Source organism: Colobus angolensis, unplaced genomic scaffold (assembly GCF_000951035.1).
Source record: "Colobus angolensis palliatus isolate OR3802 unplaced genomic scaffold, Cang.pa_1.0 Scaffold359, whole genome shotgun sequence".
In the NCBI taxonomy this organism is placed as follows: Eukaryota; Metazoa; Chordata; class Mammalia; order Primates; family Cercopithecidae; genus Colobus; species Colobus angolensis.
In genome coordinates, this window is record NW_012116921.1 from 1,610,379 (window position 1) to 1,628,323 (window position 17,945).

Here is a 17,945-nt window from a genome sequence, read left to right on the forward strand (position 1 = left end):
GAAAGAAAGAAAGAAAGAAAGAAAGAAAGAAAGAAAGAAAGAAAGAAAGAAAGAAAGAAAGAAAGAAAGAAAGAAAGAAAGAAAGAAAGAAAAGGGAAAGGGAAAGGGAAAAGGAAAAGGAAAAGGAAAGGAGAAAAGAGGAAAGAGAAAAGGAAAGGGAGAGGGAGAGGGAAAGGGAGAGGAAAGGAAGAAACTGAGTTGAATCAGTAAGAACAGTAGGAGAGGAAGGTGTAGTAAACAAGTAAGTAGTTGAAGAATACTTTGCTTTTTCTGGATTGGGCAAGTAAAAGACTCCACCAAATTCGGGAAAAAATGTGATTATTCAGTATGAGTATGAAAGAAGAAATAAGTTCAGTTTCAGACACGTTCCATTGGGTATACTATGGGACATGGAAATGCAGCTATCTACTAAACAGCCTGATACTCAAGAATAATCTGAGTTGGTGACAGGCATTTCAAAATTCATCAGTATATAGATAGTAATTTAAGCCACAGCAGTGAGTGGGAACACCTGGAGAGAGCATGCAAAGGAAGAAGAACGAAGCCAATAACTGAAGCGTAAGCAGTGCCAAAAGTTAAGGGCAAGAACACAGACAGAAGTGAGTCGAAAACCATGTATATAATACACTAATTATAATTACAGAAATCAAAATAAAGTTTTTTTGTAGAAACAAAAGCTTAGCATCATACTGCCAGCTAAAAATAATTGGAAGGCAGTTGTAGAGTTCCTCAAATCTAGCCCAATCACCTTGATTTGGTAAATAATTTAAAAATAAACTTTAACAATATAGTGAGATTCTAGATCTAAATAATATAAGCATCTTAAAATAAAAACATTATCTAGTTATAATCAGTGTCTCAAAAAAACACTACTGGCCAGGCACAGTGGCTCGTAACTGTAATCCCAAGACTTTGGAAGGATCACTTGACACCCAAAGTTCATGACCAGCCTAGGCAACACAGAAAGACCCTGTCTCTACAAAAAATTAAATAAAATTAGAAAGTTGAGGAAGGAGGATCGCTTGAGCCCAGGAGTTCAAGGCTGCAGTGAGCCATGATTGTGTCTGGGTGACAGAGTGAGACCCTCCCTTTAAAAAAAAAAAAAAATCCAGTGAAGAAAGAGTTTGGGAAAAAAATTAAGAAATAAAAATTTAAATTTAAATTAAAAAAAAAAAAGTCCAGGGATGGTGCCTCACACCTGTAATACCAACACTTTGGGAGGCCAAGGCAGGAGGATAGCTTGAGCCCAGAAGTTTGACACCAGCCTGGGCAACATGGCAAAACCCCATCTCTACAAAAAAATATAAAAATTAGCCACATGTGGTGGTGTGCACCTGTAGTCCCAGCTACTCGGGAGGCCAAGGCAAGAGGATCTCCTGTGCCCAGGAAATCGAGGCTGCAGTAAGGCATGATCACACCACTGTACTCCAGCCTGGGCAACACAGCGAGACCCTGTCTCGAAAAAACATAAATATAATAATGATAAAATAAAAGAAGATACTTCCAGTTTTTATTGTAATATTTTTCAGTCTCACATCTTACACTCATTGCCAATAAGAAAGTAACATGATCCTTCCCTCTAAGTTTAAGCATAATCTTAATTATGTTTTGAGAACCTTTAGTTAAAATATATGAATGCATTAATAATTGAAGGGTTGGGTGTGCTGGCCGACGCCTGTAATCCCAATACTTTGGGAAGCCGAGGAAGGAGGCCAGGAGTTCAAAACTAGCCTGGGCAACATAGTGAGGCCTTATCTCTATTTAAAAAAAAAAAACTAGCCAGGTGTGGTGGCACACACCTGCTACTCGGGCAGCTGAGGTGGGAGGACTGCTTGAGCCAGAGGGACTGAGACTGCAGTGAGCCTAGATTGTGCCACTGCACTACAACCTGGGTGACAGAGTAAGTGAGAACCTATCTCAAAAGAAACAAAACAAAACAAACAAAATAAACTAGAAGGAATGATAATGTAAAACAAGTGAAAAATAGCAAAAAAAAAAAAAAAAAAACACACACACACCTGAATCAAATTTTTCCAACATAAATGGTAAAAATTAAAGTATAAGGAAAGACAGATTTCTCCAAAATACTCTATATTTAAATTTATTTAAAAAGAAAACCATGTACTAGAAACTGGATTAAACTGATAAGCCACATAAAAAGAGCATATTCACCATGGCTTTATTACAACACTATACAGCAAATCTACAACAAAAATCCTTGAAATATCTATGAAAAATAGCTAACAAATACATAATTCCTTAGACTCTTAGAATTACCATTTCAAACCTAGTAAAAAAGTTTCATATCTTCTTGTGTGTCACATTCTCTCTTTTACCCATCCTCATGAGCTTTACCTCACCAGTAACCTAATCTTTATTTCTGTTCCAACCTCAGCAACACCTAATCATAACTAAAACAAGTAGGTAAAAGTTACCGTCATTCTTCAATTAAAATTCCTACTGTTCCAATTTCTGACTTCAACTTCTTTAAAAAAAGAAGTTGCTGAAACTGTTTTTTAAGGTGTAAGTAAAAGCTCGCCCATGGTAATCCCCAGATAATCAAATTGCAGGCTTGGGGTTGAGTATTATAGGAAGAAAACATACCCAGTGCATATTAAAATTATATCAGAGACATCCACTTACAGTCATAACAGTAACTGATACGGAATGGCCATCCTGCCATCCACAACTACAAAACTGGAGAAAATATACAAATAATAACTATTTCCAAACATTAGACAACAGACAGCCTGTAACTGTGATCTGTGAAAGAGGGCAAACAAACGAAATAAGCCCTATTATCACCCTCTCTTTCTACTTGGAAGTACTATCAGTACTATAGAACAGGGACGTGTGTTGCTGAGCAGAGACAGAAAACAGTTTGGGGAAGCTGAAGCAGCTAGAATTTGTGGGACGGAGTATCAGTAAGGAAGAAGCAACACAGAAAGACAAACAATGCTATCTGCATAGAGGTCCTCTCGAGTCTGGCTGAATATAATGCTGCACACATATAAGATGAGACTCCACAAACCAAGCAAAGAACAACTACCAAGGAGCTATATAAAGAACAACTAACAGTGTCCTCACAAGGCTAGAAACATTCAGGATTCTATCAACCACAGTAAATTACCTATTTAAACAAGGTATCACTAAGGCCATACTACAGAAGACTAACCAAGATCTAGAGAACAGGCTACTCTGTACTTCCCCTAAGAAAGGTAAGCACAAGCCTTAAGAGGACCAAGTTTATCCCCAAATTAACTGCCTGTCAGAACAAATGTCAACATTTTTTAAGGGAAGAAAACAAAACCCTGACCCTCAGCAACATATGTACAATGTCTATAATCCAGTTCCCAAGATTAGTAGACATGTGTGAAAATTCTATCATAGCACACCACAGAAAATCTTGCCTGAGAGGGTCCTGCACAAATTATTAGTCTCCTCTGGCTACATTCAGATTTTCCCTATGTTAAAATCAGAGAATAAAGAGACAAACAAAAGCAGCTTTCCACAATAAAAGAAATAAAAGTTCAACAAAAAGACTCCACTGAAAAGTGAGACCAAAAAAAAAGAGAGAAGTAGGTCACAAGACAGATCTTCCCATTTATTACTATACATTATAATATCTGGTAACATGAAACAACACAAAAAATGGCAAATATGGTATACTATTCTTACTAATATGTAAAAATACAACATTCCTAAACCTACTTGTGAAATAATAAAAAATAAATATATCGGTCTCTACTCCCAGTTCTGGGCATAGAGCTCCTAAAACTCTTGTAAATAGGGATACTAGAAAAATCTTTGTTCCTAATAGTTGGTCTTTGATCTCAGTTCCTGACATACAGCTCCTAAGACCTCTACAATTTTCTGAGTGACAGCAGTGCCTGACAGAGTTCCTGAATCCCTTAGAATTTCCTGGATGACAGGAGACCCTTTTGTTCTAATAAAGTCACTCTGGGTGGAGTCCTGGGTGGAAGATGGTCATTATAAAGAGCAAGCCATCATTACAACTTACAAGCCCCAACCCTTGTATGCTTTGGGGAGGTTAGAGGAGCTGGAGATTGAGTTAACAATCATGCATGCCTGAGAAATGAAGCTCTATTTTGAAAAACCCCTAAAAGACAAAGTTTAGAAGCTACTAGATTGGTGAACACATCTACGAGCTATGAGGGTGGCCGACCCAAACTCCACAGGAAAGAGCTTCTGTGCCTGGGACCCTTCCAGACCTTGCCGTACATCTCTCTTCATCTGACTCTTCATTTGGATCCTTTGAAATATCCTTTGTAATTAATCGGCCATAATAAATAAATTGTTTTCCTGAGGTCTGTGAGCCACTCTAGCAAATTACTGAATCTGAGGAAGGGCTGGTGGGAACCTCCACTTTGTAGTTAAGTCAGACAGAAACTGTGGGTAATCTGATGACCTACCATTTGTGACTGGCTTCTGAAGTGGGAGGCAGTCTTGTAGGATGGAGACCTTAACCTGTGGGGTCTGCACTAACTACAGTTAATGTCAGAATATTGAATGGAATTGTAGGACATCCAACTGAGTCAGAGAATTGGTCAGTGGGAAAAATCACCACAAATCTGGTCACAGAAGTGTTGAGTGTGAGTACAGAGAAAAACAGTTGAGGTTTCCTATAGATCTGGTGTCAGAATTGAAGTACTGAGACAGAGTGAGTATAGAAGGAAAAAAGTTGGTTTTCTGTACACTTCTATAAAAAATTACCAAAATTAAGTTTCTGCAACTAAAAGCTAAGCTTCAATTAGTGTCAAAATTGTAGATAAGTAATTGTTTCAGATGGGGTTTATTGCTAAATAAGTCTTTCTTACCATATATAAGGAAACAATTATTGTTTCTCCATTCAGAATTTAGATCTGGTAAGTTACATAAACACAGCCCCCAAACCAGAAAGCATACAAACAAGAAAATACAATCAAACATCCCACACACTAACACATATTCATTCAAAGATAAACTCCTCAATATATCAATCACTAAAGAACCATGAGACATAATTCTGACAGTGTTATTCTGATATCCAAGTTCAAAGAAAACTAAAAGCAGTCAATTAGAAGGAAAGTCTTAGTTACTAAAGAAAGGTACTATAATAGCAGTGACTTGTGAAAGCCAACAAAAACGAAGAAAATAATAAAAAAGTCACAGAACTTAGAAAAGAACATAGAAAAGAAACAAGAGTATAAGAACACAAAAAACCAAGCAGCCCAAAATCATTTACCACAGGAAAAAAACAGACCTACTCTGGCAATGATGCCAGAAAAGTATTACTTCATAACCTCTGTCAAAAGATGAACCTAAATCAAAAAGAAAAGGTTAAGTGTGGCCAGCTATGGTGGCTCACACCTGTAATCCCAGCACTTTGGGATGCTGAGGTGGGCGGATCACTTGAGGTCAGGAGTTTGAGACCAGCCTGGCCAACATGGTGAAACCCCATCTCTACAAAAAAAAAAAAAATACAAAAACTAGCCGGGTATGGTGGCACACGCCTGTAATCCCAGCTACTCAGGAGGCTGAGGCAGGAGAATCGCTTGAACCTGGGAGGCAGAGGTTACAGTGAGCTGAGATGGTACCACTGCACTCCAGCCTGGGTGACAGAGTGAGACCCTGTCTCAAAAAGAAAAGGTTAAATTATACTTGGGTACAAATATACTTGGATTACGGCAGACAGTTACTTTTAGATACCATCTAAAGTAGTTGAAACAAAACAAGTTGATATTCAAAGGAAAAAGCAAAAACTTCACTTAATGTTTTGATTAGTCAATGCGTTTACCCTACTTACAAGCAAAACTTACATATTTTAGAGCAGCAGTCCCCAACCTTTTTGACACTGGGAACCAGTTTCCTGAAGTACAATTTTTTCCACAGACTGGGTGGTGGGGGTTCACGAGGGGTGGTTTCAGGATGATTCAAGCACATTACATTTATTGTGCACTTTATTTCTATTATTCTTATTATTCCATTGTAATATCTAATGAAATAATTATACAACTCACCATAATGTAGAATCAGTGGGAGCCCTGAGCTTGTTTTCCTGCAACTAGACGATCTCATCTAGGGGTGACAGGAGACAGTGACAGATCATCAGGCATTAGATTCTCATAAGGAGCGTGCAACCTAGATCCCTCACATGCACAGTTCACAATAGAGTTCATGCTCCTATGAGAATCTAATTTCACTGCTGATCTGACAGGAGGTGCAGCTCAGGGAGGAGCAGCTGTAAATACAGATGAAGCTTTGCTTGCTTGCCCGCTGCTCACCTCCTGGTGTGCGGCCTGGTTCCTAACAGGCCACGGACTGGTTGGGGACCCGTTTTAGAAAGCTACCTCTCTCCTTCCATTAATCTTTGTGCCAGACTAGAGGGGTAAATCTGGCCATTATCCTACAGCCTTTTCTGGTGAGTTGAGAAGGTACACCAAGCATGAGTTTTCCTTAGTAATCTTTGACTTTAATATACCTAATGCATTGTAAAATACCCCAGAGTATTCTTTTCAAATTATCCAAATCCTCTATTTGAAATCAAGCTATAGCCATAGTTTTATTTCACCAGTTTATTCTTCACAAATAAGATGTTCTTTAAAATAGTGAACATGAAAGTATTTCATTCAATAAATAAAGCAAATTACTTACCTATAATGCTGGTTCTATAACAAATAAAAATCAGATAATCAGATAATCAATGACAGAGCTTAACCTCAGGGTAAACAATTCCTGACAACTGAGTCCCCAAGATCTGCTCCATGGGATTTCTCAACACAGAAACAAACCCAAAAGTCCATGAAATAAGTCCTCATTGGATGAGGTAACCAAGTACAGTTCAAACTAGTAATTAAAAGATAGAAGTTTGATCCTATTTAGTAATTCATTACGTTACTTAAAATTAATAATCTAAAAATCTTAATTACGAGTTAGGAAATGGGGACTGTATAACGGTACCTATCCTGTCTACTTTCAAACTGTCATGATAGTCAAATGAGAAACTAATGAAACTGATTTGTAAATTATGAAGCACAATACAAATGTAATCTTATTCAGGGCAGGATGACTCCTCTAGTGATTTTTAAGCAAGATTCTGGAGTTTTTCTGGTCCCTTGAAAGAAATTACTTTGACCAACAGTAAAAGTAGACTCTCAATAAGTAAATCTCCAAGAACTGATTAAGATTTTCTCTATGCAGCTTCCAAAATTGATGAAAATATCAATTGTTTGTTTAATCAACTATGAAATAAGCATGGTGCAATAGAAGGACATATTATAATTATTTACTATCATTAACATTTTCCAAAAACCAAGTTTAACACTACAATTCTTAGAAACTCTTTAATGTGGCTTGAAAATAATACGTTCACCTGCAGAGTACCTGAGCAACACTCTTAGATGAGCGATAACTATCTTACAGGTTCATTATGTAGAAACTTAAGAACTGGTATAAATGTTAGCAATCTGTTATCAATAAGTTAATCTTTGTAAGATCTCAAGAATCTAGAATCCCTAAATTTGACTTTTCACCCCCTTATCTGTTCATGAAATGTTATAATACCAACAATCCTTAAATGAAGATACCCAAGGTCTTTCAAACAAATTTATTTAAGTAATGTTGCACAATGATAATTCAGAGGCAGTTGACCAAATCACATTTTCATTTAGAAGTTTATTTTCCAGTGATTACGTTTTGAATTGGAAGAAATGCTCTGAACATTAAAGCCTAAGACCTAAAATCTTCCACACTTGTGCTTCCTGGAGCCAGACCTTCAAAATTTAGAGATCTGTTTCAGTGCTCCTGTTTCAAAAATTAGCAAGAGGTCAATTCCCAAACAGAAAGGGCTATCACAGTTATGTAAACAATCTCATTCAGGGAGGCTATTTAAGCCAAAAAAGAAGTTATTAGGTACTGTATTATCTACCACTTTAACAGATTCTATCAACCCTGAAGATCAAAAAGCTTTCAAATAAAGAATATTTCTTTTGATCCTCCACCCCTAATCTTTCAGAAGTCATGTCTAATAAAATAATCCACAGATGGAATCTTGCCAGAGAAAAAGATACTCTCTGGTTCCTTTCTCACAGTGGGGTTCTCCATTTGGAAAAATAAATATATAAAAGAACACTGTGGATTTACGCGCTAGAGAAGAGGGATGGCATCTAGACAGGCATCAAGCTAGTACCCAGAACATCCACAGATTTGTTTCCCTGGTCTATTGCCTAACTTATCATAAATTACATCTAAGACTAGGACTCTACACAATACTTTTGCAAACATTTACAAGTGATCAGATGACCTTATATGGGATATCTTTGCACACAAGACAGATAAACTATAAGCTCAACACTAGGATAGAAGGCTGTTGATCACTGTTAGCTTGGAGGAAAAATTTCAACTAGAGTAACACAGAGTTATGCCCCCTGGCTCTAGACAAACAACTATGCCATGCTCAGAATTTTCTGTTAACAACCTACTTTTAAAACTGGCTATCAGGAAGTATTCATTCCCTACTGGTAGAGATATTCATATTTAGGCTGGGCAACACTCAACCTCGGTTTCAAAAAGCAATTACCTGGAGAACTTTTCTAGCATAGGGAGAATAAGGAAGAGAAGTAACATTTGACAAGGTATGTACACGTGTGTACAGGACAGTAATAAACCATCTCCTTCAAGTGCCTTTTTTTAAACCCAAGTGCTTTTTAGCATCATTTTCAAACTGCCAGAAATTTACTTGAGACTTGAAAGCACTAGTCATGATGCTATTTTTAGCAATGGCAACTTGGATTAAAAAGAGCCAACATTATATCCAACCATCCCTTGGCTCTAGACAAAAAGCATAGGAATGAAGGTATAGGGGAGGAAAAAGAGACTTTACTGAAAGAGATTAGATCTGACATGATCAAACACCCTCTCCCAATTTTCCTTAAATTAGCTCTGAGATGCTAATCATGATACTCCATCTCACTTCTGATTTGCTTCCTTTGAAAAAAACAAAAAAGATAAAGTTTCAAAAGTGCTATCCTGGCCCGATGCAGCGGCTCGTGCCTGTAATCCCAGCACTTTGGGAGTCCAAGGTAGGCAGATCACTTGAGTCCAGGAGTTCAAGATCAGCCTGGACAACATGGCGAACCCGTCTCAACTAAAATTACAAAAAGTTAGACAGGTGTGATGGTGTGCACCTGTAAGCCCCAGCAACGTGGGAGGCTGAGGTGGAAGGACAATCTAAGCCTGGGAGGTCAAAGCTGTGGTGAGCCATGACTGTGCCACTGCACTCCAGCCTGGTTGATAAGAGTGAAACCCTGTCTCCAAAAAAAAAGTGCTATCCTTCAAATGATCTGGAGCAAGGCAAAAAAGGAAGAATCAGTAATTTGTTTTCCCCAATGTCACCCAATGAAGCATTAATTTGAAAACACTGTCCTAACAAAGCAACTAGCATCCAAATTCCAAAGGACTCTCTATATCTTAAGGAATGCATGAAAAATAAACATATAAAAGCACACTATATTAAATGTATAAAAGCACCCATTAAGCTGTATTGTTCTCATCCTCAAAGGGTTATGAATGTGGAATATCAATGTTATGACTGTATCTTTAGATAACTGTTTTATGTGAACATCATCCTTCAGAATTATTATCAATCTCTTACAAAAAGTAATACTGTAGTGAATTACTAGAAAAAAAATTTCCACAATCAATAACCAGTCAAGATTAAAACAATAAAAAGCAAAGAACAGGACATATATCATTTTATAAAAATTCACATTTCTTTAGTTTTTGGTATTTTCCTAAGACATACGCTCTCCTTCCCTGCACTGCAGATAAACAGGTCTACTTTTAAAAACTGATACTAGGCCAGGTGCAGTGGCTCATGCCTACACCCAATACTTTGGGAGGCTGAGGTGGGAGGATCAGTCGAGCCCAGGAGATTAAGACCTGCCTGGGCACCATGGCGAAACCCTGCCTCTACAAAATACAAAAAAATATTAGCCAGGTGTGGTGGCATGCGCCTGTAGTCCCAGCTACTTGTGAGGCTGAGAAGGGAGGATTGCTTGAGCCCAGGGAAGTCAAGGTTGCAGTGAGCCGTGATTGCACCTCTGTACTCCAGCCTGGGCAATGGAGCGAGATGCTGCCTCAGAAAAAAAAAAAACAAAAAAAAACTGTTAGTATATATGAACAGCAGAACAACTTATTTCTAATACAAAAAAAAACTTCATTTATGAGTTGTTCTGCTATCTAAAATTAGACTTCAAATATTCCAAATACTCGAGACTCTAACATTTTCACAAAATTGTAAAATGCTCAGATGACATGAACTATCAAATACAATATTAAACTAGTATTTCAAAAGAGCAGAAGAAAACTTGTCAGAAGAAAGGCCTATGCTGAAAGATCACTGTATTACCATATACAAATCTAAACTATCTACAATATATGGCAAAAATAATAATATGTCCCCACAACCAGGATTTGATACTTTGATTTGACACATACTAGGGTCTGGCAATTGTCACAACAAAGCTATTAGAAATGTTCCTCAAATCAAAGTATTTATGTACAGTCTATATAATCCAATTGTGGTATTAATTAAAAAGCCTACCCTGTAGGAGTAAAGGTAATTAACTTATTACATAAGTCTGTCTTTTACCATTGCTAATCATGATATTTAAGAGCACTGTGTGTTATGGTTCCTTTCAGGATTATCTAGACATAGTAAGCTCCAAATCTTCTGTGTTACGGCCCCGAATATAGGAAATCTAAGCAAGTAATATTGTGAAAATTTTGGATACAGAATTCTTTATTTAAAACAGTGACTTAGCAAGGTTGAGAGCTGGTAATATTTTAAGATACAGTCTTCCTTTATATTTAGTATCAGGAAAAGCTATGTCAAATGTTTTATGTAAACTATACAGTAGACTAACTCTTGCTAATATGTTAATTACAATATACTGCATAGTGTTAATAGTAATATCCACTTCTCTAAGTCACAAAAGTCAAAGATGATGCATAAAGCACATTTTTTAATAAAAAATTTTAATTGGGAATTAAATGTAAGTAAGATAAAAGTAGATATCAAGCCTGCCAGACTTCACATATCTGGATGATATCTAAGCACTCATTAATTGTTCTATGCTACCTAGAATTATAAATCAAAGCATACTGTGGTAACTCGATGTGTTTCCATTTTATAAATTAACTAAAAATGATATAAAACATATTAAAACAACAAAAACGCTACCAACCATGTCTTTTCTAATTGAGACAAGAAATACCAGAACTGGAAAGACCATGCTGTCATAGAACACATGTGTAAAGATGAGTTTAAAAGTCTTTTTTTGGAGTTTTTCTAAGAGTTGAGAAAATCATGTTAAACCTAAAATTTTAGTGAAAACATTAATTTTAGCTGTAATAAAAACACTATGAATAGACATTTATGAATAGATACCGAAAAACTTGGGGAATAATAAACAAAGCAGAATTCATGGTTACCATATTTACACATACTCTTTGTTGTGTTTCAGTGCCACATGATCTGATTCAAAGTAATAAACATCAGGATCATCATCTTCCTCTTCTGTAATGTGCTGACTGGCACTCTCTTTGGCAGATGGCAAATGTCCAATATTGAGTCTTGCCTCTGAGGGCAGTTTACTTAGTCCTTCACTTCCACAATTTTGAGAGTCACAACATATCCCTTTTTCATTTTGAGAAATTTCACCAGGATTTGTGGGAGACTGACTTACATTATCACTAACAGTTGCATTTGTTTCATTAGGACTAAGATTATTCTCCTCAAATTGTCCATTTTCTCTGTAAGGAGAACTGTTTTTAGTAGGACTACCTCTGGTAGGGGCTGCCCTTCGTGGTGAGGTTCTCAGAGTATAACGATGTTCTTGAGGTTCTGATAAAGACATCATTTGAGTTGAAACACAGTCTAGAACAGAAGATGGTTCAGGTTCTCCGGAGGCTGGCATACTCTCAAGACTTGTGTCCACGTTCTTACTGGTGCTTTCTTTACACTGCTCTTTTGAGGCACTGCTATCTCCCACCACATCTACTTCCTCCTCAGAATCCCTTAAAGATGACTGAGTTTCAGAAAAGGGCCCTGCAGCTGGCTCAGTAGTCAGCTGATTAACATGTTCCACAGGCAGGCAGGCAGTTACTATTTTGTGGTCCTCCAACTTGACCTGCACTTGTGAATTTGTGCAAGGCACGTTATGGTCTATATAACTGTCCTCCTTCCTACTATCAAGGAACATTGAAGTTTGGGTATCCGAATCCCCATTTTCAGCTACTGATTTTTCCTGTAACACATAGGAACCAATGCTATTTTGTTTAGTGTTCCCATCAGGCTGACAGTCATCACAGTTTATAACAGCTGAATCACTGTCATCGACACCATTGACAGCCAAATAGCCTGTGATTTCTTCAACTACTGCAGAATTAAGTGGCCCTTCCTCACTGACATTCACCTTTTTAATTTCCCTTTTCTCACAATCATCCAGTATAAGACATCGACAAGCTCGTTTAGTCCCTTGAAAATCTGCATCATTGTCCACTACTGTACTCCTCTGTTCTACTGACTCCTTGTCTGATTTTATAGGTGAATCTTCTTCTGAACTGTTTGGTGCTTCAGATCTAAGACAACGCTTAATTCTTTTTAAAACTGGTGAAACAGGTTCTGTTTGCCTTCTCTCACAATTTTCTATAGCCTGCCTTTCTATGTTATCCTTTTCTGAAGAAGAAAGTCCTCTTTTCCTAGGGCTTACCCATGATTCTCGGGTACTCTGCTGTTTTAAATCAGTGGTTCTCCCATTATTATTTCCTTTCTGAATTGGCACAGGCTCTGGTCTCTTCTTTGGTGATCTTGATCGTACTTGAGAGTTAGAAGAGATTTCTTCAGGATGCGCAATGCTACGATTCCTTAAAGTTCTACCACAAAAAGATTCATCCAAGCCGTTTAACCCCACTGTTGATCTTGTAACACGAGTAGATCGGGAAGCAGCCATACTATGGCAAGTCCCTACAATACGGTCATCATGATCCACTCATTGGGAAACCTTCAAAAATGTAAACAAAATAATGAGAAAAAGGTAACAGTTAATATACCTAGAACGAAAGTATAAAGCTATAACTTTTTTAATCCAAGTATACTCGGACATTATGGTCTATATAACTGTCTATATAACTGCCAATATTAAATTATGTGACAAAAATTCTTTAACATTTCCAATAATGATATAAATTATAGCTAACAAGTATACACACTTAATATGTTCCATGAGTCTTTCTATATGACTTACACACATCAACTCACTTAAGTCTCATAACAACTCAGATAGGTACTACTGTCATCCCTACTTCACGAATAAGATTAAGGCACACTCTGAGTAATCTATCCAAGGTCACAATTCTAGTAAGTGGCAGGGCAGGACTCTAGAGACCATACCTGACTCACTGTGTATTTGCCTCTCAGATAGGCATAAAATACCCAAAAAATATCTATCCTAAAGATGTGATTTCATTTTGGTCATTAAAATAATAATCTTGAACTTATATAGCAGCTATCTTTCAAAAACTATTTCAATCATTTCTCGTGTTCTTTCAAAATGTCCCTGGTATATAGAAAGGTAGGCTCTCCTCTCTTTTTAATTTACTTTTGCCAAAATGAGTTTCAGATCAAATCCCTTAATAACTAATAATCTGGCATCCAAAAAATTTTGCTTGCAGTATTTTTCATAACTAAATATATAAAAATCACAATGCTAGCTTGCATTGGCTAAGAACAAAACAAAGCAAACCCAAGCCTTCCTAGTCTCTAGATAAAAAGCCATAAATTAGTAGGTGAAAGGTAGTGTTCCAAAGACCAGAAAAATGGCAAAGAAGCCTCTGAAGCAAATACTCATATTTAAGAAATTAAGACTACTCATATAATCCCACCCTTTCCTTCTTTGAACTCCTGTGTATAGCATATGCCAGTGCCAGTTTTAATGTGTGGTTTGGGAGATGAAAAGGTATTCTGGTGTGGATGCTTGAGGTTTATATGACAGAAATATAAGGGATATAGAAAAATGCCTGGATTGATCCATTTGGGTAAACTAGTGAGTTGGTGATATTTTCCAGAGGCTCTCCCATCAAGCAAAATAAAGGAGCTGTTAACATTTGAAGTCTCTATTCCCCTGCTCCTCTTCTGTTTAGTTTTCACAAAGTACCCCGTCATTTTACTGCCTAACTTTGAGTGAGATGCAGGACGATTAGTTAGAGAAAGAGGCCAGTGGTGGCAATAGTGCAAAGTTTCACAGTCCCTTCCTCCTGCCTTTGGTCATCAACAGTCTCCCTTCTTATGTAAACCTCAAAATGCCATTCTGACTCCTCTCCCTAAAAATCAAACACAATCTCTCCTTTGCTTCAACAAGAAGTATCTAATAGTGGAAAGGCTGGAAGAATTACAGAAGACACAGCAACATGCTACCACATATAAAAAAGAAACACTAAAGGAAATAATCTCCCTGTTCCTGCCTGCTGACAAGTGAGAAAGTACCCTGTAAATATTTAAGTTGGCTGAATTTAGTGTTGTCTCAGAGTATGGCATGCTTTTAAATTTTTAATTAACAATTTTTTAAAATCTTGTAAGAATCACAAAACCAGCCCTGGAATTAAAGCATGGTTATTTGTTCTAGAGAATTTCATAGCAATCAAGTGAACAATAAGTACGAGACACCAATCAGAACTTAGAAACACATTTCTTACAGTAGTAAACTTTTATTGTTTGGGGGATTCCTTAAAAGAACTGCTGACATTTAATTCTCATTTGCTAATAAATTATCATTAAGATTACAATCTTTCTGTTTTTTTCATGGGTAACAAACACTGAGTGTCCCATAATTTTCCACTTTTAGTTATAAAACATTTAAGTTAAACTTCAAATGATGTTTTAGAAGAACACAAACTGGCCAGGGACAGTGGCTCATGCCTATAATCCCAGCACTTTGGGAGGTTGAGGCAGATGGATCACTTGAGGTCAGGAGTTTGTGACCAGCCTGGCCAACATGGTGAAACCCCGTCTCTACTAAAAATACAAAAACTAGCAGGGCATGGTGGCACATGCCTGTAATCCCAGCTACTCGGGAGGCTGAGGCAGGAGAATCACTTGAACCCAGGAGGCAAAGGCTGCAGTGAGCCAAGATCACGCCACTGCACTCCAGGCTGGGCAACAGAGCGAGACTCTGTCTCAAAAAAAATAAAAAGAACATAAATTGAAATATATGAAAAGCAACTTGTTTCATGTATCCAAATCTGGCACTCTAAAATGTTAAGATTACTTATTTTTAAATATTAAATATGTATGTAAACACACAAAAAAGCATAAGACTAAGTTAATTTAATAAATAAAATGCCTACGAAATCTAATCCATATTATCTTTAATGCAAATTTAATTATACTCATAATTTATGGTTCAAAAATAATACTGGCAATAGAAATACTTTATAAACACAAAAAAGAATCTGTTAATCTTTACTTCTCAAAATGCAATCCCAATTAAGGGCCTATAAACCTCTTCAATTATTCCAATAATCAGTAATAAGACTTCCTTAACCTTTTCTTTCCACACCAATCCGAATGGGAGCAAAATCTGCCTTGCAGTACAAACTTCTCAAAGAGAGACTATTTTGGATGAAATGAACCTATTATTAGTAGTACTAAGAATCTGTTTTTTATACATATAATTTTTGCTAAAAAAACATCACCTATAAGCTGGTCGTGGTGGCTCAAGCCTGTAATCCCAGCACTTTGGGAAACCAAGGTAAGTGGATCACTTGAGCCCAGGAATTCGAGACCAAACTGGGCAACATGGTGAAACCCTGTCTCTACTAAAAATACAAAAAATTTATCCAGGTGTAATGGCGCATGCCTGTAGTCCCAGGTACTAGGGAGGCTGAGTGGGAGGATCACCTGAGCCTGGGAAGTCAAGGGTGCAGTGATGTGACTGCCCTTCAGCCTGGGTGACGGGAGCAAGGCCCTGTCTTGAATGAAAAAAAAAAAAAATCATATATAGTGAGGCCTATCTTACTTCTTCACCATTCTACTGATTAAAATATGAAAACACTGATTAATATGAAAGTTAAATAAAATATGAAAACACTGATTAATATAAAAGATTAAGTCTCTTTTCATTTCTTCTACACCCTAAAAATGCTTTCATTTCACTCAATAACTAGAACAAAGCCCTAGTTTTAAGATTCTCAAATTCTGTGCTATTGGGCTGTACTGAAAGATAACTTGATTTATAACAAGGATCCTTGTGGTACCTCAGACTCTTGCAACTCAATCATGGGCATCTCCTGGAAGCTTGTTAGAAATGCAGAATATGAGGCCCTGCCCCAGACCTACCAGTGAATTAGGTTCCTAGGTGATTCATGTATGTATTAGGGTTTGAGAAACACTGCCTTAGGCTACTGAAGTCAGACAGAATTCTACTAAGAGTCATCAAGTTTCAAACTAAATTAGACCTATTTATAATATATCCTTTAATTTCTTACTGGATCCTAATAATAAAAAAAAAATACATAAGGCCAAGGAAGCACCAAATGGAAGACTATAAAAATATCTTGCCTGAAATTAACATGTGATGTGCACTTGAGGTAATAAACTGGTTAAAATTATTAAGATCAGAGTTAAACAAAATTTTGCTAATCTTCCCTCTGATGAATTTTTTCTGTTCTAATCTTTTTCTTCATATCTTTTCTATTTTGGATAGGCATATATAAAAGGCACATACTTTCTATAATCATCTAATAAACTGAATGCAAAATTCAGTTAATAAAAAGGGACCAAAAATGTCTAGATTAGCCAGGCGCGGGGGCAGGGAAGTGGGGGCACCTACAGTCACAGATACTCAGGAGGCTGAGTCAAGAGGATCACCTGAGCCCAGGAGTTTGAGAACTGCCTGGACAATGGTGAGAGCCTATCTCTTAGAAAATAAAAAATAAAAAGTCTGTATTATCTCAACCAAGTCTCAACATTGTTTTGTCATGCTTAGCAAAATATTATAGACTAAAGCTGTTGTTTTCCTCATTTAAGCTGCATCACAAAAAGTTTCTTAAGAATACAATGAAGCTTAGAGTACAAAATTATATTTCTGCCAAATATTAAGGAATAAAAATGAACTTATTTACAAATTATCTCAGGAAATATCCCTGCTGGCTAACAAAATAAGAGGTATATGGTGAAAACCTTAGACAGCATCCATCTGAAATTAGAAACGCAATCACTCTAGTTTTAGAAATAAGGGAAGCCATTAATTAACATATTCATATGGGCAAAACCCAATCTAACAACTACACTGGAGTTTTTCCTATACATTATCTACCAAATAATGAATAGTGGCACTTTCTAGAATACAGAGGAAAGAGAATGTGGTCGGTAACTAGAATTAACCAGACTCCCTTCCTCTCTTCCCCACCTTCATGAATTATCATCCTATTGGAGGCCATATCTTAGAAGGACCAGTCAACCAAATCTCAACTTGTCCATTCATATTAAGCCCCGAATCCTACCTATGATTTCACATATCCTACCCACATATTTGCTGCTGAATTGCTCTCCCATAAATTTGAATCTACTGTTACCCAAATATAACTATAGGACTCTGAAAAACACTCTTTGAAGGATTATCAGCTATGTTTCAGGTCATAAATTTCCAGCTCCTGTGATCGTACCTGTAGAACTGTATCAATAAGAACTAAAAGGAATAATAATTATTAAACAAAAAAGGCGGCCGGGCGCGGTGGCTCAAGCCTGTAATCCCAGCACTTTGGGAGGCCGAGACGGGCGGATCACGAGGTCAGGAGATCAACATGGTCAGCTAAAAACACTTGGTTACAGCTAAGACTAGCCAAATGACACAGTTAAGGCCAAAGATATAAGTGGAAGTCTCTAG

General features: G+C 37.0%; 1 protein-coding gene across 2 annotated transcripts in view; it reads right to left on the reverse strand.

The window, feature by feature from the left end:
* The window catches only part of ZZZ3 (zinc finger, ZZ-type containing 3), a 132,341-nt gene that overhangs the window by 62,171 nt on the left and 52,225 nt on the right, over positions 1 to 17,945 (reverse strand). For both annotated transcript variants that reach the window (XM_011953158.1, XM_011953159.1), the window contains exon 5: positions 11,509 to 13,064. In XM_011953158.1, the coding sequence (XP_011808548.1) occupies positions 11,509 to 13,013 (1,505 nt within the window). In that variant the 5' untranslated portion in view covers positions 13,014 to 13,064. The remainder of the gene's footprint in view (positions 1 to 11,508; positions 13,065 to 17,945) is intronic.